Genomic DNA, 26,003 nt, shown 5'->3' with positions numbered 1-26,003 from the left:
GTATTTTCGGAGATGCAAAAGAATTGCCCAGAAATGCAGTTCACTTTTTTCTTTTTTTAAAATTTATATATGGCTGCATTGGGTCTTCGTTGCTGCACAAGGGCTTTCTCTAGTTGTGGCGAGCGGGGGCTACCCTTCACTGCGGTGCGCGGGCTTCTTGCGAGCCACAACTACTGAGCCCTCGTGCCACAACTACTGAAGCCCGTGCGCCTAGAGCCCATGCTCCGCAACAAGAGAACCCACCACAACGAGAAGCCTGCAGTTCACTTTTACTCAGCACTTTCTGCTAAGCACTTCATCATCTCATTTAATTCTTAAAATCTCAGTTTAGCAGATATCCTTTTATAAATGAGGGAATTGAAACTCAGAGAGGGGAACTGGCCTGTGCAAGTTCACATACCAGTGAGTGGTGGAGCCTGGTCAGCCAGTTCCAAAGGTCCACATCTTTTGCCTCCTTAGCAAAGGAAGCTGATGTTCAACATTCAAGCTAGAGAGACAGGCAGTGAGAATGCAGAGTGAAGGTAGCTCAGCTGAAAGGGCAGGAGTATGACATCTGGCTTCATGTAGGAGGTAGGCCTTGCTGGGGAGGCAGGATTTATTTATTTATTTATTATTTAAAAAAAATTTAAACCTATTTTATTTATTTTTGCTGTGTTGGGTCTTCGTTTCTGTGCCAGGGCCCTCTCCAGTTGCGGCAAGCGGGGGCCACTCCTCATTGCGGTGCACGGGCCTCTCACTTTCACGGCCTCTCTCGTTGCGGAGCACAGGCTCCAGACACGCAGGCTCAGCAGCTGTGGCTCACGGGCCTAGTTGCTCCGCGGCATGTGGGATCCTCCCAGACCAGGGCTTGAACCCGTGTCCCCTGCACTAGCAGGCAGACTCTCAACCACTGCGCCACCAGGGAAGCCAGGGAGGCAGAATTTAGATGGTGACCAGTTCACACACCTGTCCCAGGATCCCTTTCAACATCCAGTCAGCAGGTAGGAGACCTCCAACAGCCCATGAATCTTGCTCCCATGCCCCCAGATTGTGTTTTGGGAAATTAGGCAAACTAAATAGAGATCTTGTGTGTCTTGCTCAGTGGTACCCAGAACAATGGCTGGCACTCGGCAGGCACTCGGTGTCGATCTTTTGATGAATAAATGAATAAACTAATTTTTAGTAGCCTGCTTCCTGGATGCTCACTTGTCTGATGAATGAGGATCCTGCCTGGGCAGCATCAGCTGCTTATTCCTCAATCACTGCTCTGCTCGTGTCCCCAAGCACTCCACCTCTGCCTCTGGCAGAGCATGAAGACAGCTATATCTGCCTAAATTAAAATTGCACCCATATTCTGACTCGGCAAGTCCACTTGTAGATAGGCAGCCTGTGGCATGTACCCGGCACTGTGGCTATGACCATCCCAGCAAGGCCTGTGAGCAAGAGTGGGAATTCCCCTTACATGTCCACGAGTGGAGAGAGGCAAAGGAAAGAAAGCCTTCCTATTACAACACATGGAGGTGTGTGCGCACCCCTTAAAAAGAAACCAGACAGAGAGGAGTGTTCTGGCATGAGGTGAATGCCAAGGAACTTTGCTGAATGAAAAAGCAGGGTGTCCAACAGAATAGAACAGGCTCCCTTTTGTGGAAATGCACAGTGTACACATCTGTCTATACCTTTCTATGGAAATGTACGCAAGGTTAGTGCTTTTCTCAGGGAAGGGGTTAGTTGTCACTGTAGACACCCCTGAAGTCTCGAGTGATGGTGCTGGGGGTGGCAGCCAACGTCTAGTGAGCGGCCATCATGTGTCCTGCAGTTGTGTACACTTCACACCAATTACCTGATTAGAGCTTTACACAATCCCATGAAACAGTATCATCTGTTGTTTACAGAAAACTAAGGCACAGAGAGGTTAAACACTATAGCGAAGATGACCTAAAAAATCGGAGACACCTGGCTTAGAGCTCAGGGAGCCTGATCCCCAAACCGATGCTGTTAACACAGTGCACATATAACTTTTCATTAAAAAACAAGTCCCTAAGAAATTTCTGGTCCAAATATTTCTTCATCCACCGGGTCCCGTGACTGTCAGACATGGGCTGGACCTCAGAGGCAAGCCGCTGCTCTCAAGACGGGGAGACCGAGGCTCCGAGGGGGGTTGGAACTCTTTCCGTCCGGGGCGCGGAGACCACCCCCCCCCCCCCGCCCCCACGCCCCAGAAGCGACGCGCTTGGTCGGCGAGCGCCGAGGCGCCTCCCGGCGTCCCGGGAGGGAGCCCGGCTTATGAAAGGCAGCTCCCAGCTCGGTTCCGAAGCGGGTCTGGGAGCCGGCTTCCCTCTGGGCCCCGAGACGAGCCCGGCGGGCGGCTCCTCCCGGTGGGGTGACCGCGCGGGGCCGCCCCGGCCCGGGGGCGGGACCCGGGAGGGCGGCGCGCGGCGCGGGCGGCGAGCGGAGCGTGGGCAGAGGTGCCCCGAGGCTGCGGCGTTGTGGGGCGGCGGCGCCGCCCGACCTTCGGCGTCCCCGGGCCCCCCAGGCGGCGGTGAGGGCGGCGACGGCGGCGCGGACGGGTGAGTGTGCACGGGCCCGGGGCGCGCCCCCTGTGTTTGCGCGCGGGCCCGGGCGCGGGCGGCCGCGAGCCCTGATTTGAGCCGCGCGGGTCCCGTGCTGCCGCTGGGCTCCCGTGTCTTGGTCTGGGGTGGGCGCCGCGGGCCGCGTCCGCGTTCTTCCTGCGCCTTTGGGCCCCATTTCCCTCTGTCGTGCGTGGGAGCTGCTCTCGGGCGGCTCCTGGGAGCCGGTGGGCTTGGGACAGTGGGAGTGATTTCAGGGTGAAGGAGGCCCAGAGGCAGCAGACCCGGGAGGAGACTTGAGGGCAGAACCTGAAGCTAGACTCAGCTGCCCAAGGCCAAGGCCAGATGCGGCGGAGCATCCCTTGCCCGAATGAGCTCGGTTCCGTTGTGGCTCCATCCCCCACCTGGCTCCTTGACCTTGGAGAGTTCACTTTCGTTTCTGGGTCTTAATTTTCTCATGTGGAAAGTGGAGAGCTTGGAGCCATTGTCTCTCAAGGCTTTTCCACCGCAAAACTACTGTGACAGACCCTCTGTGGTCCCTTGTTGGGACTTTCCAGTTTAACAAAATGAAACCTGACTTGTGAAAACTGTAGGAGTCCCCTTCTCCCCCAACACACACGAAGGCACACATGCACACCCCTCAGTGAGGCACAGGGCCTCCTGGGGAAGCTGGGCACTCAGTGTCTGCAGAAATGGAGACCTTTGCTCAGCGGGACTTTTAGGATATCTTCCTTTGCAGAGGCTTGCCACTCAGCTCAAAAAGATGGATAACTGGAAGGTCTGGTTAAGTGGAATCAGCAGTGGGAGTTAAGGAAGCTGGGGAGTGGATGACCCGTTAGTTACAGGAACCTCAGGGCTGTGCTCACTCCCTGGCTCTGACTCCACCCCTGGTGCCTCTCCCTCCCTCCCTTGTCCCCTAGGGCTAGTGCAGGGCTGAGTGGGGTGGCAGGTCAGGACACACTGATGGGTGATGGGTCAGCACCTGCCCTTGGCCAGTCTTGCCAACAGCCCTCGTGCCCTCTGCAGCCTCCAGGTTGGATGAGGAGCTGCAGGGTGAGTGCAGAGGCTGCCCTGATTGGGCCCATCCTGGCCTCTGGTTTGTACCTCTCCCTACTTGGTAGCCCCTTCTCTTGCTCTACCTTTGCCAAGCCAGGAGCCTCTTTCCCTGCTCCAAGAAGCCTCCTGAAACACTCTTCCCTCATTCCAAGGCGCTGCCGGCTCCCTCTGACTGCCTTCTTTGGTTATTGTCTGTTTGTTATTTCTCTTTCTCTGAGTTTCTCTTTCCCACCAGGTGGTGGTACCCAGCAGGGAGGGCTGAACAGGGACTTAAGATTTTATTTCTGGTTTTATAGTTTAGAAAGCACAGGGCCTGGCACTAGAAGGTTCTTAGGGAGTGTCTGTGGAGTAAAAATAATGATTGCTATATTCCTTTTTGCCCCGTGCTGCTCTCGAGTGATTCAGGTATGAATTCTTTAAACCTCACAACAGCCTCGTTACATTATTCCCATTTACATGTGTAGAAACTGAGGCAGATACAAGTCACTTGCTCCAGGTCGTACACGTGGGAAGTGGCAGGACTGTGCAGGTTGCTTTTATCCATTATGCTAAATGTCCTTCAGGTGAATGAATTCTCCTGGTTGGGACTTTGTGGAGGCTAATTGGGCCAACTGGGGTGCTGGGATTTCTTCTTCCCAAAGACAATGTCTAGTTGTGGGATTTTGCAGCTAATGAACCTCCATGCAGTCTGGAAGGATGTCTGTGCAGCCCCAGCTTGTGGGTGGTCCCTCCTGCCTGGAGGAGGGAGGGTGGGCTCAAGGACCTTTCTGAGATTCCAGTACAGCTTCTCCGGGCAGCAGGTTCCTAGCTATGATGTCCCTGGGTTCCTGGTCTGGAAAATGGATCCAAGGATTCTGTTTGTCTCCTGGGCCTAGGATATAATCAGGTGAGGCAGCAAAGGGCCTCAGTTATTGCCAGGTGCAGGGCAGACATCCTTGGGCTGTTGTTGCTTTCATGCCTCTTGGGGGGTACAAGATAAGAGGGAGGAATTAAGGGGTGATATGACTGACCGGTACTCAGTGATATTTGGGAGTGCCTGCTGTGCGCCAGGCTTGGGCTAGGTAAGGGGAGGTGGTCCCTGCCATCCCACAGCTTGGCAGTTCAGATGCCAACTGGAGCTTGTTACTAGATCACACCTGGGAAATGCAGTCTCCCTCTACCCAGTCTTTTTTTTTTTTTTTTTTTTGTGGTATGCGAGCCTCTCACTTTTGTGGCCTCTCCCGTTGCGGAGCACAGGCTCCGGACGCGCAGGTCCAGTGGCCATGGCTCACGGGCCCAGCCGCTCCGCGTCATGTGGGATCTTCCCAGACTGGGGCACAAACCCGTGTCCCCTGCATCGGCAGGCAGACTCTCAACCACTGCGCCACCAGGGAAGCCCGACGCAGTCTTTTTTAAGGCGGTTTAAGGAGGAGGCTCAGCGATAGCCAGACCTGGGTGCTGAGGTTCAGGGGCATGGGCATGAGGGGCTTGTATTCTGCAGCGGGATAGCCTGGTCCATCTCCTGTCTCCACAGCTCCCAGCCATCCCACCTTGGGCAGGTCATGTCACATCTTTGGCCCTGTTAAATGGGAAAAACCTGTGAGGAAATGGGCCTTATGATGAGCAGGGTACTGGATGCCATACTTATGTTTCCTTATGTTACCCCCACAGCAGATATGCCAGATAGGCCTCCCTGAACCCATTTTACAGATGAGGTCAGAACGGCTCAGGGAGTTAAGTACCTGACAGTGAATGTCCCAGAGCATGTGAGGGCTGAGTGAAGGTTCAAATCTAGGTCTTTTGGTGCTAAAATCCTTGCTCTTTTCTTTTCATAACGTTTTGCTGCTTTGTATAAACACGGCTCCCCATGATGAATATACCTATCCTGTACTCAGTCAGGAAGGGAAATCCCAGATGCCTGGGAGTGCGGCCTGGTCAGCTCGTGAGTTCTCTGTGGGTCCCTCGATGTGTCTGAGCTGGAGAAGATCCCAGAGCAGAGGAGGTCTCAGCCAAGGCCTTGAAGGGTTTTAGCCCTTGCCCCTCACTCCCTCTGAGAACGTTCCTCAGCACGATCAGCAAGTTCACAGTCCAAGGGAAGACTCTGGGTGGCTCTCACTGGTTTGGTGATGGCTTTGGCCTTGAGAGCCTGAGGAGCAGGATCAGGCCTGAAGTTCTTTCTTGTGATGTTGTTTTCTGAAGGCAGGCGAAGCTGAGCTGGCTGCTCCAGGATGCACCACAGCTCTGAGAAGGGGAAGCAGAAATCCTGCTGGCTCTGCTATGGCGTGTGAACCGCAGATGGACCCCGGCGGGGCGGCTGGCCCCTTGCCCACCTCCTCCCCTGGGTGGAGCGCCCTGCCTGGCGGGAGCCCTCCTGGCTGGGAGCAAGGTAGGATCATGACCCTTAATTCCTTCCTCCCCTATCCCCCCAGGATGCTGAACTGGACTCACATAGTATGATTGAGGAGAGGGGAGCGGAGGGGCACAAAAGTGTCTTTAGATAAGGGTGGGCATTTGGGGATGTGTTTCCAGGCCACTTTCTGTCATTTCTACTTCTTCTCTCTGTCACCAACTCCTTAGATTGCCCTCTGCCAGGATCCCTGCTGTAGCTTTCTAGCACCTTTCCTCCTTGCCTCTTCTGTTCTCTGCATGGTGTCTCAGAGAGATTTTTTAAAATGCACAGCCAACCAAATCGCTTTCTGTTTCAGTGTTTCCCATTAGGCTCAGCATGAAGATCTATCATTCTCCAGCTTGCCAGGCCTGCCTAAATGGCTCTTGCTGCCCCTGTTCTCTGTTCCTGCCATGCTGCCCTGCCCCAGGACCTTTGCACCTGCTGTCCCTGCTGTGTGTTATGCCCTTTCCCTGCCTCCTTTTCCCTGCTTAATTTCCATCCATCCTTCAGAGCTAAGTTCAGATATCCCTTCAATGGGGAATCCTCTCCTGATGGCCCAGCCTAAGCCGGGACCCTCTGATATATTCCTGTTTCTCCCTATAGCAATTACCAGTCTGTAATTAAATAATTACCTGTGTAATAAAGTGTTGAATGTCCAGTTTCCTCACTAGAATGTAAGCTCCACGAGTGCAGGGTCCCTGTTTTGCTTTGTTCATCACTGTGTCTATAGTACTTAGCACATGGCTTGGCCCATAGTATTATTATTTTTAAAATTTTATTATTATTTATTTTATTTATTTATTTTTCACGGCATTGGGCCTTTGTTGCTGTGTGCAGGCTTTCTCTAGTTGCGGTGAGCGGAGGCTACTCTTTGTTGCAGTGTGCGGCCTTCTCATTGCAGTGGCTTCTCTTGTTGCAGAGCACGGGTTTTCGGCACCCGGGCTTCAGGAGTTGTGGCTCACGGGTTCTGGAGCGCTGGCTCAGTAGTTGCGGCGCACGGGCTTAGTTGCTCCGCGGCATGTGGGATCTTCCCAGACCAGGGCTCGAACCCGTGTCCCCTGCATTGGCAGGCGGATTTTTAACCACTGCACCACCAGGGAAGCCCTTTGCTCATAGTAGATGCTCAATAAGTATTTTGTTGAATGAATGAATGAATGAATGAATGAGTGGCTGGGCATAGGCAAGGGGAGATGGCATTTTGCATTGTGGCTTGTTTCTTAGATGATTTAAAACTTAAAAACAAGGGTTCCTTTTATGACTACTGTTATTAGGAAAGCAGTTCACATACACACATACCAGTAGAATGAAATGGAATGGAATAATTTACCTTCAGCTCTTTGAAGATATAGCTCTACTGGTTTTTGGCAAGCCAGTTCTTGCCCCTTTATAGGAAATAGCTCCCTGTAGACACACACACACACACACACACACACACACACACACACACACACACACGCGCGCGCGCGCTTCTTTGGTAGCTTTTTAGATCCTTTTTCTTAGCCTAGGTGTAAAAACAAGTATTTCTAAGTGGAGGACTTGCAGTTCTCACGTTGAGGAGCAGATGAGAGAGATTATTACCAAGAATCCAGGAACTCATGGTTTGAAAGGGAAACAGAGACACTATGAAAAGTCCTCACATTGCTCAGGCAAACACTGTCCTCATAGTGCAAAGAGCCAGGCTAGGGGAGTGGTTCACAACCTCCATGCCTGGGATCCAGCTCAGTGTGTGTTTTCTGCTCTGTGCTGTGCAGTGGAGGGCTAGTCTGAGGCTCCGCACAGCATGACTGCCTGCATTTTGTATGCTACCCTTTCTCTTCACTTCTTCTCTTCTTACTTTCATTTCCCCTGGTACCACCAGGCAAGCTGGTTCTCCTTTCCGAGGTTCAGTTTCCTTTTCCATTGTAATGGTTTTCCACCTTCTAGGAGTCTTGGAGGATTAAATGGAATCACGACTGTGAGCCTAAGCCCGTGCCTGGTGCATAGGATGGGATCAGTCCCTGGAAGCTATTCTTATCGCATTTTATTGTTCCGTTTTATTTTGGTCTTGATCTTCTTTTTGTCTGTTTTCCCTCATTTGCTTATTTTTAAATCTAATTTTATCTTTTCATATTTTATTTTATGAAGCCACTTTAAATCCTTTCTGGAACAAGGTGTGGGAAGGTAAAAACCAACACAGCTAAACTGGTGTGCCTTTATGGTAACTTAGGAGCTTTGACAAGCTGGCTTTTAAATTATGACAACAGTAGCAGCCAGTCATTCAGTACCCATTTTGCACCAAGCGCTTAATTTTCATCATCTTAATTATTTGCAAAATCCTCCACAGTGGATATAATCATCCTCTAAGGGGATGGCCAGGGATTAAATTGTTTCTTCAAGGTGCTCTGTTAGTGAGAGGCTGAGTTACCATTTGAACCCCAAAGCATCTAGCTTGTGCTTTCCCCACCTCATTTACACAGGAAGCATTTATTTAGTGCCTACTGTACACCTGGCACTGAACCCAGCTCAGGGGATTCAGTGATGTGCAAAACCAATGTGGGAGTATATAGTCTGATGGAGACAGTGGACTTTAATCAAGTAATTGCATACACATGTGCTCATCTTCAATAAGCATAAAGGAGGAGAGCATGTAGTTATGGGCAGGTTTATCAGACAGATTTGATCTGCTACGAGTTTAGAATGTCAGGGAAGACTTCCTGGGCAAGGGATTAATAAGCTGGAACACAAATGATGACTTGGATATAACGGAGTGAGGCTAGGTGGATGTGTGGAGAGAGCCGGAAGAGCATGCACAAAGGCCCTGGGGTGGGAGAGAACACTACATGTCCAAGGGGCTAAGGAGGCTGGGGTGGCAAGACACAGAGTGAGGCTGAGGCTTCAAGGTGAGCTTGGCAGGAGGCTAGTTCTTCGAAGGGCCGGGGGAGCTTGGTAAGGAGGTTGGTTTTTGCCAGAGGACTGGGAGGCTCTTGAAAGTTTTACTCAGAGAATTTGTATTAATCTGATCTGTGCTCTGGCTGCTGTGTGAATGCATCGTAAGAGGAAGAGCAGGTTGGAGAAACCAGTTAGGAGACTACGGCAGGTACAGGGAGAGGTGAAGGGAGCCTGGCCTAGGGTTGTGGTGAAGATACCAAGGGGTGCACGGAGCTGGGAGAGATTTTGTTGGCCCAGGTGGCAGCGCCCAGGGATGGACGGGGTGAGGGGTTAGAGGAGCGTTTGGGTGGGCCAGGGATTCCCAGGAAGGTAGAGCTAGTCATTTTGCTTTAAGACTCAGGGATTAACCCCGAGCTGGGCCCTGAGCCAGCAGGTAACACGTTCATGGTTTAATCCCTTCAGTCCTGCCTCCTTTTCTGAGCAACAGCTACAGAAAACGTGCTGAAATATTCAGCTCCCAGCCCTGCGTGGCTGAACGCTGGGATCCTAGAATCTCAGGGCTGGACTACCCTGCAGCAGCTGCCCTGGCTGCTCTCTGGTGTCTCCCTGGGCCTCATACGTGATGGAAGGAGATCTCGGTCCTTCTGTTCAGAGTTTCTCTACTCAGAAGGGAAGTTGGTTTGGCTTCTTTCTGCTGCCCTTCCTCCCTGGACCCGAGGGGATTTCACTGTAGCTGGCCTCCCTCGGGTCTCCTGGTCTGGCTTCATTGCAGCCCTGCAGGGCATCCTCGAATAAATTTGATAGCCATTGTGACAAGCCTGAGATGATGTGTGTTTTTGAGGTATGACTTCACTCGATATATGCTTTTAAAATGTTGAGCGAGTGCAGAGACACGGGGGAGGGCTTGCCTGTAAGTCAGCAGATTAGTTTTCTGTGACTGTTGTAACAGGTGCCACTAACAGTGGCTTAGCAAATGCAGTTCTTCTCTTACAGTTCTGTAGGTTAGAAGTCTGACACTGGCCAGACTGTCGGCTCACAGCCTGACAGCCCTGGTCAGCAAGGCTGCATTCCTTTAGGAAGCTCCAGCGGAGAATCTGTTTCCTTTTCTTTTCCAGCATCTAAAGGCCACCCACAGTCCTTGGCTGCTGAAGCCTTCCGCCATTTGTTTTTTTAAATTTTATATTTATTTATTTACTTGGCTGCGTCGGGTTTTAGTTGCAGCGTGCGGGCGGCACACGGGCTTCTCTCTAGTCGTGGCGCGCGGGCTCTAGAGCACTTGGGCTTAGTTGCCCCGTGGCATGTGGGATCTTAGTTCCCCGACCAGGGATCGAACCTGCGTCCCCTGCATTGGAAGGCGGATTCTTAACTATTGGACCACCAGGGAAGTCGCCTTCCGCCATTTTAAAGCCAGTAATGTTCCATCTCTCTGTACCTTTCTTCCGTAGTCACATCCCTCCTGGCTCTTCTGCTGCCTCCCTCTTCCACTTTTTTTTTTTTTTTTTTGCTGCGCTGAGTGGCATGCGGGATCTTAGTTCCCTAACCAGGGATCGAACCTGTGCCCTCAGCAGTGAAAGTGTGGAGTCCTAACCACTGGACCGCCAGGGAATTCCCTCTCTTCCACTTTTGAGGATCCTTGTGATTACAGTGGGCCCACCCAGATAATCTAGGATAATCTCCCTATTTCAGGCCAGCTGATTAATACCATTAAGTTCACCTGCAACCCCCATTCTCCTTTGCCGTGTAAGATAACGTACTCACAGGTTCTGGGGGTTAGGGTGGGGACATCCTTGGGGGTTCACTGTTGTGCCTACCACATTGTTACCTCTTACTTAGACTCCGAGCCCACCAGGGATGTAAGTTGTTTGGTTGCACTTCCTTTGCCATCCTCGAATAAATGTCTGCTGGATCATCTCCTCAGTGTAATTAGTTGTTCAATCTCTGTTTAAATATCCCTTGTGAGGGGGAGCCCACTACCTCCCAGACTTTGTGTGGACAGAGCTCACATTCTTGAGAAGTTCTTCCTTTGATGGTCTCAAATAATGTCCTAAAAGCCTCCGGCCTCAGTTCTGTCTCCTGGGAGCTTTCCAGTCAAGTCCAGTCCTTCTCCCGTAGGAGTTGGAGGATGGCAAGTCCCTCCTCGCCATGAGAATGTTCTCAAGGCCAGAGGAGGTGATGCCGTCAAGGTCTGGGCTCACCCAAAGTCCTTATTGCTCAGCCCGATGAAGCTCCTGGTCTGCTTTCAGAGCTCCACAACGGCCAGGTCCTCACAGTTCTCCGGATTGACAATACCTGTGCACCCATCTCCTTCGATCTGGGAGCCGCCGAAGAACAACTGCAGACCTGGGGCATTCAGGTGAGCGCTGACTTTATGGAGTCCTTAGTGCTTTTTCTTCCATCCGTCCATCCATCCATCCACCTGTCTGTCCGTCTATCTATTCTATCATCCAATTATTCACAACATTTTTATTAAACACCTACCCTGTGCTCAACATGGTAGGGAATATAAGGAAGATGTCCTCTCCTTCCAATTAATTAACTTAACAGATGTGTGTTTTGGGGTGTCCACCCTGTGCTGGCCACTTAGGCGGTCACTGAGTACTACAGAGGTGACTAGGTCCCCGTGCCTGGTGTCACACTGCTCACAGAGCCCAGTGGGTGAGATAGACATGCGTCAGGTAAAGCAGAACAGTATGGTATAAGTGCTGCAGTAGAGGGATGCACAAGACATTGAAGACACTCACAGGAGAAAGTGATAAACTCAGCTCAGGGAGCAGTGGTTATGAAAGTGTCCGCCTTATAACTAAAGCAGCCCGTTATTATACTGGCAAAATGGGTTTATTCGGTAATAGCAGAAAGTTGCAATTCGGGACAGGCATGCTATAGTAAAAACTGGGCAAGTCTGGAGAAACGAAGGAAAGGACTGTTGTTTTATAGAGGTTAAAGAGAAGTTGGGAGGGGCTCTTGTAAACAAGGAGGCCAGTGGGGGAAACTGGGGGTTCCAAGTGTAGTGGCTTTTCATTGGCTGAGTTGTGACAGCCTCTGGTTGGCTGGGCTATTGCCAGGCGAGGAGAAAATCTTCCTCCTGCTGAGGTAGTAAAAGGCAGAAACCGACCTTCTTCCTGTTGGAGATGCAAGGTGATTCTCTTCGCGTTTGGAGTCTGCGGATGACAATGAGTGGTAGGGCATGAGAGCACCTCCTTCTGGCCTTCCCAACTCCAGTATAAATGAGATTTCCTTTATTCATTCTAACAAAAGCTTTGCAGAGGAGCAGATACTTGACCTGGGCTCTTGAAGGAAAAAAAGGAGTTTGCTGGGTGGACAGGAGGAAGGGCATTTTAGGAGAAGGAACTGCTTCTGCAAAGGGAAGGGTGCGTGAATTCATTAGATGATAATGCAGTACCTTCAAGCATAGTGATTCGAGGCATAGGCTTCACGGGGGTTCCTAGACCTGGATGCAGATCCAGCTCAGCTGCTTACTGCCTGGGTGACTTTAGGCAGGTGACTTAACCTCTCTGAGCCACAGTCTCATCATCTGTAAAACGAGGGCAATATTAATACCTATTACACAGGGTTTTTGTATGGATTAAGAGAAGTAGTGCTCGAGGAACACTTGCACTGGCCCTGGCACATAGTAAATGTTCAATAAATTGTGGTATTGCTATTAAGTTCCCACAGGTGTGGTTCTTGCTCTTCTCAAATCCTCCAGCATGATTAGGCCTTCATCTTCACTGCCCAGGGAGGATTATTTATGGCTGAGGAAGCTACATTGCTAATTTTACCTTGAAGACTTGAGAGTTAACTCCTTTAAAACAGAATTGCATTATGGTTTAAAACAACATTTTATCACCATTAAAGGGAAACTTTCCAAGTTGAGAGTACTAGCCCCACATCAGCACATGAGCTGGTTTTGCTTCCCACGCTTCCTTTCAGCCTTTGTACAAAAGAACATTTTTCTTAAACAGTTGTCTTCAGATTGGGTTTTCTTAACTGATGAACAGTTTACATCTTGTTCTACCATGTTCCTAAATATCTCTAATGATTCAATTCTGTGTTCTTAAGCAATCCATTCTCATAGGACCTTTGCTCTATGACATTTTTTGTTTGGGCAGGAAGATGTGAATTTTCAGTATCTTGGACTGTATTAATAGTTATTGATGGTACAGTTTGAGAATAACACTTGTGTATCAAGTGTTCACTACGGAACCAGCACCGGGCTTGTGTACACATACACTTAGACACACATATCTATCTAAGTAAGAGAACAGAGGCCCCCAAAGATGTCCAGATAATATGTGTCTACATACTATACGTATATTTATTGTAAATATTGTATATGTATTATCTTATTTAATATGCCTGTCACCTCTACAAGTTGTACTTTGATTATCCTCATTTTATCTTATTTATTTATTTTTAAAAATTTTATTATTTTATTATTGATGGCTGGCTGACTCCATGGCCTGCACCTTAACCATTAGGCTATCCTGGATCTGCTGTGAGGTGCTGAGCCTTGGGCTACAGGGATCCCTCTCCTGGATGTCCTCCTGGATCTCGAGCTGTCCCACCTCCCCAGTGGTGCCTGTCCTTCTCTGAGCTGGAAGCTGCACCCTGTGATTGCCACGCCGTGCTCCATGCTCCCCATTCTGCCTTTGGGGGCAGCCAGGAATGCACCTCATCCCCCTTCCACGTGATAGCCACGTGAACTGGCCACAACACCCCTGCTGGTGGGAAGGAGTGGGGTGTGGTTCTCTGTGGCTGACAGGTCTCTTTCCCTTGGGTGGCCAAGCAGGTCCCGGCTGAGCAGTACAGGAGCCTGGCTGAGAGTGCCCTCTTGGAGCCCCAAGTGAGAAGATACATCATCTACAACTCGAGGCCTATGCGGCTGGCCTTCGCTGTGGTGAGAGCGAGGGAGGCCTCTGAGGCACTGCTAAATTCGGCGCAGTGCCCTGGAGCCTGTTGGTGTGGGTCACGGGTTTGGGGGCTGGTGGCTGGGCTGCCTGGGAGAGAGCAGTACACCTGGACCTGGGTTTGGTGTAAGAGGAGATTCATGGGGGAGAGTTGTAACCAGCTCCCCATGCAGAGGATGGGAGGCAGGGTTTATTAAGGCCAGAGCTGGGGGATTGGGAATCTGTAGACCCACCACTGAGGCTCTGGGCTCAGTGTCTGGCTTTGTCAGGGCTTTCCTCCTCTCTGGCACTTGGTTTCCCCATCTGTTCAACAGATTGGTCTATTTCGGCTCTAGTCACATATGTGTGTGTGTATACATATAAACATATGTATACTCCTATATATGTACGTAAACACACACAGGCAGACAGAATATGGCGCAGCCAGTGTTGGAACCCGGGCACTCTGGTTTCTGCATCTGTGCTCTTAACCACTGTGACCTGCCACTCCTCTGCATGTATAAATGGTCAAAAAGCACTCTTGACTCCCATGTCCTGCTTCTGGGAGGGGAAGGGATGGCCACTGGCAGTTACTGATTTCCTAAGAAGTGCTAGGCTGTTACATAGGTTATCTTATTAACCCTTATAACAACACTGTGAAGTAGGTATTATTATCCCCATTTTACGGATGAGGAAACTGAGGCCCAGAGAGTTGTTACAACTTGTCTAAGGCCACCTAGCTGTTGAAGGATGAACGTGGGCTTCTGATTCAAATTTATCTCACTCCCAAGCCCCCCCTCCCTTTTCTGTTTTATTTGAATTCAGAGTAAGCAAGGATTTGGAGTGGCTATTCTAACCCCTTGCCTCTCCCTTTGCTTTTGAACAAAGAACAAGGGCCCATTCCCACAGACCACCCCAATCTCCCGCCCCCATCAGTCTCTGACTGGCCTTGTGAGCTCGCGCATCCATGGAGGGCGTCAGAAGTGGCCAGAGGGTGTCCCTTGGAATGGAGCGGCTTCGTTTGAGGACTGGTGTTGCTGATGGCTTCTTGCAGGTGTTCTACGTGGTGGTATGGGCCAACATCTACTCCACCAGCCAGATGTTCGCCCTGGGGAACCACTGGGTGGGTGTGCTGCTCGTGACCCTGGCTGCCATGAGCCTGACCCTGACTCTTGTGCTCATTTTCGAGAGACACCAGAGGAAGGTAAGACATCCGGGGACTCCAGCCATGCTCCCTCCAGAAAGGCTGTGTGGACAGGATAATCCCAAGTCAGATTTTTCTTTTACCTGCTTCAAAGAATTTCCCCAACCATGAAAATTCACCCTGGCCCATGTGCCCAGTGACTAAAAGAAATCAAATCACACGTGTGATTAAATCCTTCCTGTTTTTCTCTCTGATGCCTGTGGGTTGTTTTTCTGGAAGCAGGCTGTGTTTTGAGAGAGTCTGGGAGCGGGGAGGATGACACTTTGAGGCGACTGAGCCCTTCCATGCACCTCCTCTGCCTGGGTGCTCGCCACGGCCCTGTGAGCGAGGGTGTTTCCTGGACCCACCTCACAGCATGGGGTACCTGGGGAGAGGTGGATGGACTCTACCTGGTGCTTGGTTGACAGTTGTGTCTCATTTAACCCCAGTAACGACCTCTGAGGCAGAGAGTGGGTGGGTGATCAGGGAGTTTAGGTAACTTGTCCCAATCCCACTCTGAGTGGCAGAGTGGAGGTTCAAAGCCTGAACCCTCTGATTCCTGATCTCATTCACAAAGGAGATCGATAGCCCCTGGCTTAATGTATGGTTTGCTAATTGTCTTCTGCTTCTTCAACATCTGTCTTTTGTTACTGTTGAGCACTTCATATGTGGTAGGTCATCTACTAAATGCTTTACATCCATTAACTCATTAAACCCCCCAGTAAACCTCTGGGTGGAGGCTTTTACGTTCATTTTGCAGGTGAGGAACCCGAGGCTCCGAAAGGCCCAAGAAGTAGTCCAAGGTCATGCTGCTAATAAATAGCAGAGCTCGAATTCAAGGCCAGGAGGCTCAGATTCCAAGCCACATTCTCAGTCAATACCCAACTCTATTGGTGTTCTGTGGCTGTAACAGATAACCATAAATGTAGTGGCTTAAAACAACCGAAATGTGTTGTGTTACAGTTCTGTAGTTTAAAAGTTTGACGGGGCTGGGCTGCCTCCTTTCTGGAGCCTCTAGGGGGGGAATCTTTCCTTGTCTTTTCCAGCTCCTGGAGGCCACCTGCGTTCCTTGGCTCATGGCCCCTTCCTCCATCTTCAAAGCCAGCAGTGGTGGGTTGAGTCCTTCTCGCATTCTTGACTCTGAGTCTTCTGTCTCCCTCTTCTACTTTCAAGGCCCCCTGTGATTACATTGGGCTGTCTAGATAATCTGGGACAATCTTCCCATTTTAAGGCTAACTAATTAGCAACATTAATTCCATCTACACCCTTAATTTTTCTGTGCCAAGTAACAAATTCACAGGTTCTGGGAAGTAGGATTTACACATCCTTGGGGGACCCTTATTCTGGCAACCACCCCTCCGCTATCTTTCCAGCTGCTTCAGAAGCTCCCCTAGCACCTGGCACAGAGCTGGACTTTGAGATCTTTAGCAAACACTCCACTCTTGCCTCACTCAGGAGGAGAGGGCGGGATGTTGGGAAATGTGGTCAGGGTTCAGGGGTATGAGTTCCATTTAGTGCCTGTGCTCACAGGGACAAATAGGAGCTTCATGGCTTAATCATTCTGAAAGGATCTTTGTCGGGCTTTGCGATGAGGCTGACAGAATAATGCTGCCCTTGGGCTCTGCTGAAGCTCTCGTGGCCCCTGTGTTTGGCCTATAAAAAAATCAGTGGGGCTGGCTGCTTCTGCAGCAAGAACCTTCTCTTGGGGAGGAGGAAGAAGCAAAGTGCCCTGCTTTATCAGGAGCAAGCAAAATATCTGGCACCTGGCAGGTGCTTCAGGGAGGCAGTTCAGGGAATGCCTGCTGTGGCTCTCTGCCTCCTTCCTCCCTTTCTTCCTTATTCAGCTGGCATTTATGAAGCCTCCGCAAGTGCCTAGGAGATGTGCCAGGCACAGGGCACAGAGACAAACAAGACCCTGGATCTTTACGTGTAGGGGCAGCGTGGAGGCCCCAGGTACATAATAGCCCTTCTGTCATCACTGTTTGTTGATCCCCTCCAGTATCCTTACTTTCTCATATGACCATCGTTTAATGAGCACTTATTATGTGTTCTGTGTTTGGGGCCTGATATCCATGCCCAACAACAACCTCACAAGGAGGCAGGGTACCTCTGCCATTTGCTAGCCCTGCAGCTTGGGGTGATTTATTATTTAACCTCTCAGGGCCTTAGTTTTCTCATCTGTACAATGGGATAATAATTTTAGCTCCCTCATAGGATTGTTGGGAGAACTAAATGACTTAATAATACATGCAACGTGCTTATAATCTTACTTGGTGTTACATAAATGCTCACTATGTATCAACTGTTATGATTATTTACTCTTCACTAGTGGTGAAACCAAAGCTCAGAGAGGTTAAGTAACTAGTCTGTGGTCACACAGCCTTGCTCAGGTCTTCCTCTGAGCCTCAGCTCAAGGACTTCTTTATCCTCGGATCCCTCATCTCTCAGGACCATGCAGATCCCCCTTCCTGACCATTGTCACTCTTACTGTTTGTGTCCTACCCGCATCACATAGCATCCTTGAGAGCCTCAGCATTTGTACACATTGCCTTGTTTTCCCCTTGTTTGGGTCATTATTAGCCTTTTTCAAGATCAGAAGGCTTATGAAGGCAGGCAAGACTCTGTCTTTTATCCCCTAGAGAGTAAAACACATCACTAGGGTATGTTGAAAATTCCTAAAAATATTCGTTTGTGGCCAACATGGTACAGTGGAAAACATGGTGTTTTCAGTTGAGTATTGTCATCATAAAGATATTACTAGGTGACATATATCGAGTGTTCATTCTTCCAGGTGTCCTACGTGTATTAACTCATTTCATCCCTATTCTAACCCTTATTGTTAGGGGGTGTTATCTCCAATTTGGACGTGAGGGTGTGGAGGCAGAGATGGTGACTAATTTGCCCAGGGTTATATAGGTAGTTAAGAGATGGAGTCAGGACCTGAAATCTTGGTGATAGGGGTTTCTGAAAGGGTGAACACCCTTGCTAAAGTTCTAGGCAAAACAAAATATAATCACCCCTTGATTTTTATAATACAGGCAGACTTTGGAGATACTGTGGGTTTGGTTCCAGACCACTGCTATAAAGCGGATATCACAGTAAAGAGAGTCACATGAATTTTTTGGCTTTCCAGTGCATATAAAAGTTATGTTTACACTAAACTGTAGTCTATTAAGTGTGTAAAAGCCCTATGTCTAAAAAAAAGCAATGCACATACCTTAGTTAAAAAATAACGCTAGTGGAAAGATGGCGTCAATAGACTTGCTCGACTCAGGATGTCACAAACATTCAGTTTGTTAAAAAAAAAAAAAAAAGGCAGTATTTGTAAAGCGCAATAAAACGAAATGCAATAAACGAGGTGTGGCATTCCTGGAAAATTCAATGTATTTTAAAACCTGTTCACAAAACACTTTAGGTTTATATGTAAAATGGAATTAGGTTGGCCAGTCAGAGAATTATGAAGAGAGTTTTTCACATGTGCTCGTGCCCAGTGGGACATTTAGGGTTCAGGTAGGCTGGGGGACAGTTCTTCCACGTGCAAAATTCTCTGTCATGGGACGTGGCCTACAGTGGAAGTCATGTGTTTAGCATCCCTCGTCCTCGTCCCTAAATGCCAGCATTGCCTGTCCTGTGCCTGTGACAACCGTAAGGGCCTTCTCACACATTCAGAAGCTCCCTACAGGGGTCCTTCCTGTTTTGGGGACCATTGTCCTCGATTGGGTTGCCTTCTAATTGCATCTGAAAGTCCTTGTAGGGTCTTATAGAGCTTTGGGTCCTGTCACCCTTCCTCTCCTCTCCTGCCCGGTCTGCTTAGAGCTTTGGGTCCTGTCACCCTTCCTCTCCTCTCCTGCCCGGTCTGCTTAGCACCTACTTTGTCATCCATGGCGTCAGTTGGTTCTGGTGGGAAAAGAAGGAGATGGATTCCCAGAGCCCCCCTCCGAGGGCCAGTCACTGGGTTAGGTAGTATGGAAAGTAGGTGCTTTATTTCCACGATCGATGCTCAAAGCTCTCCAACCCCCTCCTCCCTCAGATATGTGTGGCCCCCGACTGTGTCCCAGGCACCGGGTTAAGTGCGTCACACACACAATCTCAGTTCAATCTCACCATGTTCCTAAGGGCCGGAGATGCTTTTTATCCTTCTTCAACAACTGAAGAAAGCAAGACTCAGAAGGGACACATTTGTCCAGGGCCACACCGCCGGGAAGTAGCAGAGCTGGGCTTCACCCGAAGCTCTCTGACACTGTTGAATTTATTGTCGCAACAATGCCACAGTCTGTTTTATGGGGGAGACAATGGATGTGTCTTGGAGACCAGGATTGTCCCGTGGTGTCTCGGGGAGGGACAGTGTGTGGTTATTGCTCAGGCCCAAGAGCTCCCCGGCAGCATGGAGGTTGGGCCATGGGGCTGGCGTTTGTCTTACAGGCCAACGCCAACACGGATCTGAGGCTGGCGGCTGCCAACGGAGCCCTCCTGAGACACCGGGTGCTGTTGGGGGTGACAGACACGGTGGAAGGCTGCCAGAGTGTGATTCAGGTACTGTGTCTCGGAGTGACCTCTCCAGTGGACCCACTTTGGGGCTGGGCTCTCCCAGTCTGTGCAGTGTCCCCCGGAGTCTGCTAATGGAGATGGCGTCGGCAGCCCCTCCTTCCTCTCTGCTCCAGTGTTTCTTTCTGGAGACTCCTCTCTGGGTGGTAACCAGCAGCCTAGAACCTCCACGAGGCGGGGCTGGAAGGGAAGCTCGGCGACCATCCAAGCCACATTCCTCATTGAACATTTATTCAGCAAAGAGATGGGGCCTCCTCTGTTTCGAGCCCTCAGTACCCAGACAAGGTCCCTGGGGAGGCAGGTCAGACCCTGAGGGCCTTGTCCTCCTGGCATGGTTGTTTTCTTGGCCCCAAGGCAATGGGGAGATCTGAAGTGACTAGAGAGGTCACACAGTGGGTCTGGGACACAGCTGGGCTGGTTGAGGCCCAGGGCGCCTGAGCCTGGCTGGGGTCTGCCTGGGAGGATTGATCAATCTCCTCAGCACCACGTCCTCATTCTTAGCTGCTGAGGGGCTCAGGGTGTGGGTACGGGTGGGCCCCCAGCGGGCACAGGGTTCGACATTTTCCAAATCTGCACACGAAGCCACTTGTCTACCAGACCCCATCGTGCAGGGGGCGGGGGGGCTCTGGGAGAGAGCAGAATGGCATGCTCACGCCGGAGACCGGGATGAATCTGGTCATCCCCAGAAGGGCAAGCCTGCAGCGAGGAGGCAGGAGGTGAGGCCCGTCTCAGAGATGGAGAGTTCAAGGTCGGGTGGGCTTTGGCCTCAGCAGTCACGGCTGCTTCTCTCCCCAGCTCTGGTTTGTCTACTTCGACCTGGAGACCTGTGTGCAGTTTTTGTCCGACCATGTTCGAGAAATGAAGACGAGCCAAGAGGTGAGATACCTTAAGTGAAAAGCAAAAAAATAAACCAGGAGGCTAGGTTGTATAGATTGCATTACCTCAGCGTTGGAACAAGTGTCTAAGGAAAAGTTACTTGGAGGGAAGAATACCTCTGTGGAGTCATGGTTGTTTTTGCCTAGGGAATTATGGCTGTTTTTCTCTTCCTTTTTAAAGAATTTCTTTTTAAATAGAATTATTTATTTATGTATATTTAATTTTTGGCTGCGTTGGGTCTTTGTTGTGGCGAGCGGGGGCTACTCTTCGTTGCGGTGCGCGGGCTTCTCATTGCGGTGGCTTCTCTCGTTGCAGAGCATGGGCTCTAGGCGCTTGGACTTCAGTAGTTGTGGCGCGTGGGCTCAGTAGTTGTGGCTTGCGGGCTCTAGTGCGCAGGCTCAGTAGTTGTGGCACACGGGCTTAGTTGCTCCGCGGCATGTGGGATCTTCCTGGACCAGGGCTCGAACCCATGTCCCCTGCATTGGCAGGCGGATTCTTAACCACTGTGCCACCAGGGGAGTCCTCTTTTCCTTTTTAACTAGTCGCATTTTCCACATTTTCTACAGTGAATATAAATTTTATCTATAATAATAATGAATAACAGTGAGAATATATTTCATTTATAACAACAACAATAATAAAGATTCTGGCAGAGGAAAATACCGTATATTTAGATGACTTTCACTCGTTTGAAATCCTGAATGTTTTGAGAAGGAACGGGGAGAGTTTGCTCCAGTTCCACAGAGGAGGAAACTGAGGCTCTGAGAAGCCGCATAGCTGGTTGGTGATGCCAAGTTTGGAGCCCAGCTCGCCTGTCCTCGAGCCCTGTGCTTCTTCCCTGGGATCCATTTTCGGGCCCCTGCAAGTGCTGTAGTTGGCTTTGAAGTCAGGATCGTGGCTTAGCCCTGATCCGGACCCATTGGTTCCTGTGTGGCTTTGGGCAATTCCTTTGAGCTCCAGTTTGCTCATCTGCAGCATATGGGTAAAGATTCCCACGTCCCAGGCTGCTTTGAGGAGCAAATGAGAGCATGGAAGGAAAAGTGCTTCTGAACATACTTTTGCAGGAATGATCTGATCTCTCCAGAGTCTCCTGAGGTCAGCATCTGAGTCTGTAGACGGTCTATCCATCCTGTGTGGGTCTGCGGCTCAGGGAACCACCCGGCATCCTCCAGCCACCTAACTTAACCACCGAGCCCCTCTCTGTTTCCTTTGCAGTCCTTGCTGAGAAGCAGATTGAGCCAGCTGTGTGTTGTCATGGAGACTGGGGTGAGCCCCACGGTGGCCGAGGGGCCGGAGAACCTGCTGGAGGAAGCTCCTCTCCTGCCCAGCAGTCCTCGTCCCACGGAGAGGCCACTCATGCAGACCGAGCTTCGCCAGCTTATTCCTGAGGCTGAGCCGGAGGTAACAGGCACCTGGGCCAGTCAGGTCCCCTCCTCCCCAACCAGGTGTTTGCATAGAGTCCGTGTGGGGCTCTCAAGTTCTAGATTCCTGGGGACATGCCTTTACTGGGTTGGTAGGGACCATACACGTCTTCTAGCCTACCAGTTTTCAATATTCTTTTCCTCACCCCAGCACTTTAAAAGATAGCTTAGAGGAATCATTTTATACTTATTGGGTGCCCCCTCACCCCATTTAAAAAATATCTTGGTATTCTTTTGTGTAGTTCTATTGGATATGTAGTTGCATATTGATGGATCATAGCCTACCTAACCATAAACACGTTGATGAATATTTGGATCATTTTTAAATCTATCAATCAATTTATCATCTCTCCATCCATCTCCTTAAATTGCAGTTGGATATTTAAATCTTGTATGCATCTCTGTTGAATTCCATTTCCTCCTGCTCCAGAGTTCTGTTGGGTCCTGCCACCCAAGCTGTCTGTTGGGTATGGTCAAGAGCTAGTAGACCAGAAGTCTGGTAATGTGGTTTGCGGCTTGTGCAACCCTCTTCTCACCATGAGGACAGACCCACTGTCTGGGAGACATGCAGTGAGGGGCGACCTGCGGCAGGGTGTGATACAGGAGAGCAGTTGCATTTTATTTTTAGCCAATAGATTTGGGGATTAAAGGTCCAAACCAGCCCAGACTTTCCCTTTTGCATGGATGGGGAGTGGGGGGACCTGCAAATAGGACCATTATGAGGGAAAATGATAAATATATTAATCTCTTCAAAGAGCTGAAAAGATTGATAAGATCACGTTCTTTCTTGTGCATGCATGTCTGGGTTTATGTGAAATAGCTCATGAACTATGATGGGTCTTTTAAATTATTTTTTCAAATTCATTCAAACAAATAGTAATACAATTTCCTGTCATGAATATCAAGTCTCAGTGTGTGTGCACGTTTTTAAAGTAGCTGCCCTTATAAAATAGCAAAGGAAAATACAAGCAATGCCCAAGTCTCAACGTGGGCCAGACTGTCATATTTCAGGAGGAACCCAGTGTGTGCAAAAGGCGGAGAAACAGTTATAATGACCTCTTTCATTTTCACAGGTTTTTATCATGCATAAAATTCTTTAGCATATCCTCTGAAGTATAGATTATATTCCCTTCTTCCTTGATGGGTGAAGTAAGCTTCCAAGAGGTCAGCTGACTCACCGAAGGTCGCAGAACAAGGGAGAATGTGGCAAAGTCCAAGGCAGAAACCAGTCCTATGATTCTCAGGAGGCCAATTTCTTGTCACAGTTCTTTGTTTCTTATGTTATCAATTTTAGAATAAATGGGCGGGAAGACCAATCTGAGTTAGTAAGTGGCAGGCTGTTTGACGTTTTCAACATTTTTCTAGCACAAAGGATAACTCCAAGGAAACACGGCTCCTACAGAGCTAGGTGGAATTTCTACTTTTTGAATAATGATAATGGTAGTGATATTGATGCCATTTATTGCGAATCCGGTATTGGGCTTTCTATCCATTAGTGCTTTTAGTCCTCACTCCAGCTCAACCAGAAAGGTGCTGTGATTTTCTGTCTTACTGATGAGGAAGTGGGCTAAGCGAGGAGAAGTGACTTTGCTCAGGGTCCATCCCAGGGTGGCTGAGCTGACATTCCCATTTGGCCCTTTTGATTTAAAAGCCTATTCTTGACCCCTAACTGTATTGACGTAAACAGGCTGGGTGTAACCCACACTTTACTTCATTACATTCAGACTGGACACAAGTACTGTGAAAGACTTCCATGCCACACAAAAGAAACTGGAGCATCTTTGCTGGAATCCCAACTGCCAGACAGGTGGATGGAACTTTAGAGACCAGATGTGTTAAGAGCATGCATTAAATAGAATTAAAAAAATTTTTTTCCTCTTTTTCACTTCTTAATTTTTTTCACTGCAGTAAAATATACATAGTATAAAATTCACCGCCTTAACTATTTTTAAGTGTACGATTCAGTAGCAGTAAGCGCATTCACATTGTTGTGCAACCATCACTACACCCTCCTCCAGAACTTTTTCATCTTCCCAAATTGAAACAGCATACCCATTGAATACAAATTCTTTTACCTTATCCAGCCCCTGAAAACCACCATTCTACTTTCTGTCTCTATGAATTTATTGCTCTCTGCGCCTCATATAAGTGGAATCATACCGTATTTGTCTTTTTGTGCTAAATCCAGTTTTGATAAGCGCTTTTAATATAGGAGTACTGTCTGAAGCAATTCAGCAGGTACTGCTGTGTATGACTTGAAGAATCCTGCCGGCAGAGGGGTATTCCCCCAACCATGCCTCCATTTACTGGTGATTTTCTTCAAGTGCATTACCTTGATGTCATGTACTTTACAAAATCACAGACACTTGAAACTGGAAAAATGTGTGTGTGTGTGTGTGTGTGTGTGTGTGTGTGTGTGTGTGTGTGTGTGCACGCACAATTGGCTGGTATAAACCAGTGGTAATTCCTCTAATGCTTTGAGGCTCCCTAGCTTTTTTGTGCACATTATTATCACCTATTAGCCGTTAGGTTACCACCTCAGAGATGTGGAAACTGAGGCTGCAGGAGCTCCACAGAGCTTGAGAGCTGGAGTTCCAGACCAGATTCAGGCATCTTGCAGCTGTCCTGGGTGAGGGCCTTGCCGGGTTCTTCCTAGTGAGCATTACTGCTGGTCCAGGGGTGTAAGGACCACTTGGCGTACCCCTCATGCTTTAGACACTTTTCTGTGGCCCTCACTCTGCTTCCCTACCTCTTCCAGGAAATGGCCCAGCAGCTGCTGGCAGTGTTTGGTGGCTACTACATCCGGCTCCTGGTGACCTCTCAGCTCCCCCAGGCGTTGGGCACACGACACACAGACTCTCCAAGGATTCCATGCCCCTGCCAGCTCATAGAAGCCCACATCCTGGGCACAGGGTGCTGCCCATTCCTGGCCAGGTGACCTAGGGACGAAGGTACTCATCTTCTTCCAACGCTGAAGGTGAGAGGTCAGGGAGGCCTCAGGAGCCCAAGGTGGCCGACGGTGAGCCCTAGGCGAGGAGAGCAGCATCTGGGGGCACTCTGAGGCTGTCAGTCACGTCAGCACTGCGAATATTGTGCTCACTCCAGGACCCTGCACGAGAATGGCTTGTCAACATCCCACACTGGCCCCTGGCCTTTGCAGAAGCCGATGGTCCCACTCTGAGGTACTTTCTGTGCTGCTTAGAACTGTGGGCATGGATGAAAGGGCCACCCGCACATCCCTTTCATTGTCTGGAGAGCCCAGGAAATGAGAAGATGACCAGCCTGGACTGAATGTGTGTCCAAAGCTTGGTCTCAGGTGATGCTTCTGTCCCCACCCCCTTCTTGTCAGATGGAGACTCAGGGAGGACACTGCTCTTTGTGGCATCGCCTTGGGCCCCTTAGATTATAAGAAGCCTCTTCCCAATCTGAAGTGAAGAAGTAAATTCTGAGAATGTTCTCCATCTTTAAGTTGTTTCTTTCCTACATTTTCTGAAAAAAGATGGCGCTTGGGCTTGTATGCTAGCACACAGGCCTTGAGGAGTAGGAAACAGACGGCCTGTAACTGCTAATGGGAATATTTGGAAGAGACTGATCCTGTCTGATTGGAGGACATATTTTGTTCACAGCATGCTTGCTTGTGGGATGGTTTCATACTGCAGACAGAGAATGGCCGTGTGTTCCTTGACACTAACACTGTCCTGGAGTGAAGCGTAATCTGTCACTTGTGGAATTCCATGAAGAGCTCAGAGGCTGCCGGGTGCTCTGCTTCTGAACAAGTTTGAAGACCCGTTGTTCCCTAGGCCCAAATCCAAAAGCCCTAGCCTGGCATTTAAAGGCTCCCCAGCACCTAAGACCTGGCCTTCATCTGCAATTTTGGCTTCATCGCCCATAAAAATCCTTCGTAGGTTGAAACTCTTTTCCTGGACTGACATACCTGTTCCTTTGTATGTGCTGGACTCCTATGCATGCTTTTGTAAAAAAAAAATTTTTTTTAATTGAGGTATGGTTGACGTAAGATATATACAAGGTTCAGGTGTACAACATAGTGATTCACCATTTTTACATGTTATACTCCACTTATAGTTATTATAAAATATTGACTGTATTCCCTGTGTTGTACAATATATCTTTGTAGCTTATTTATTTTATACATGGTAATTTGTACCTCTTATCCCCTCCCCCTATCTTGCCCCTCCCCCTCCTATGCCTGCTTTAATGCTCAGCTTTCCTTACCCCTCCTTCAGGAAGCCTTTC

The 26,003-nt window shown here is 49.5% G+C and overlaps 1 protein-coding gene across 1 annotated transcript; it reads left to right on the top strand.

The window, feature by feature from the left end:
* Positions 1-5,858: 5,858 nt before the first annotated feature.
* On the top strand, positions 5,859-25,857 carry TMEM268 (transmembrane protein 268; the record flags this gene model as incomplete). Its single annotated transcript, XM_082657048.1, has 8 exons — positions 5,859-5,967; positions 11,082-11,191; positions 13,628-13,735; positions 14,779-14,928; positions 19,330-19,440; positions 20,248-20,328; positions 21,544-21,729; positions 24,508-25,857. The coding sequence occupies 8 exons, from the start codon at positions 5,859-5,861 to the stop codon at positions 24,685-24,687; spliced, it is 1,035 nt and encodes a 344-aa protein (XP_082513174.1). The 3' UTR covers positions 24,688-25,857.
* Between the last annotated feature and the right edge of the window lie 146 nt (positions 25,858-26,003).

The sequence above is a fragment of the Grampus griseus genome, assembly GCF_964374135.1.
Source record: "Grampus griseus genome assembly, chromosome: 6".
Taxonomy (NCBI): Eukaryota; Metazoa; Chordata; class Mammalia; order Artiodactyla; family Delphinidae; genus Grampus; species Grampus griseus.
This window is presented reverse-complemented; position numbering and strand designations above follow the sequence as displayed.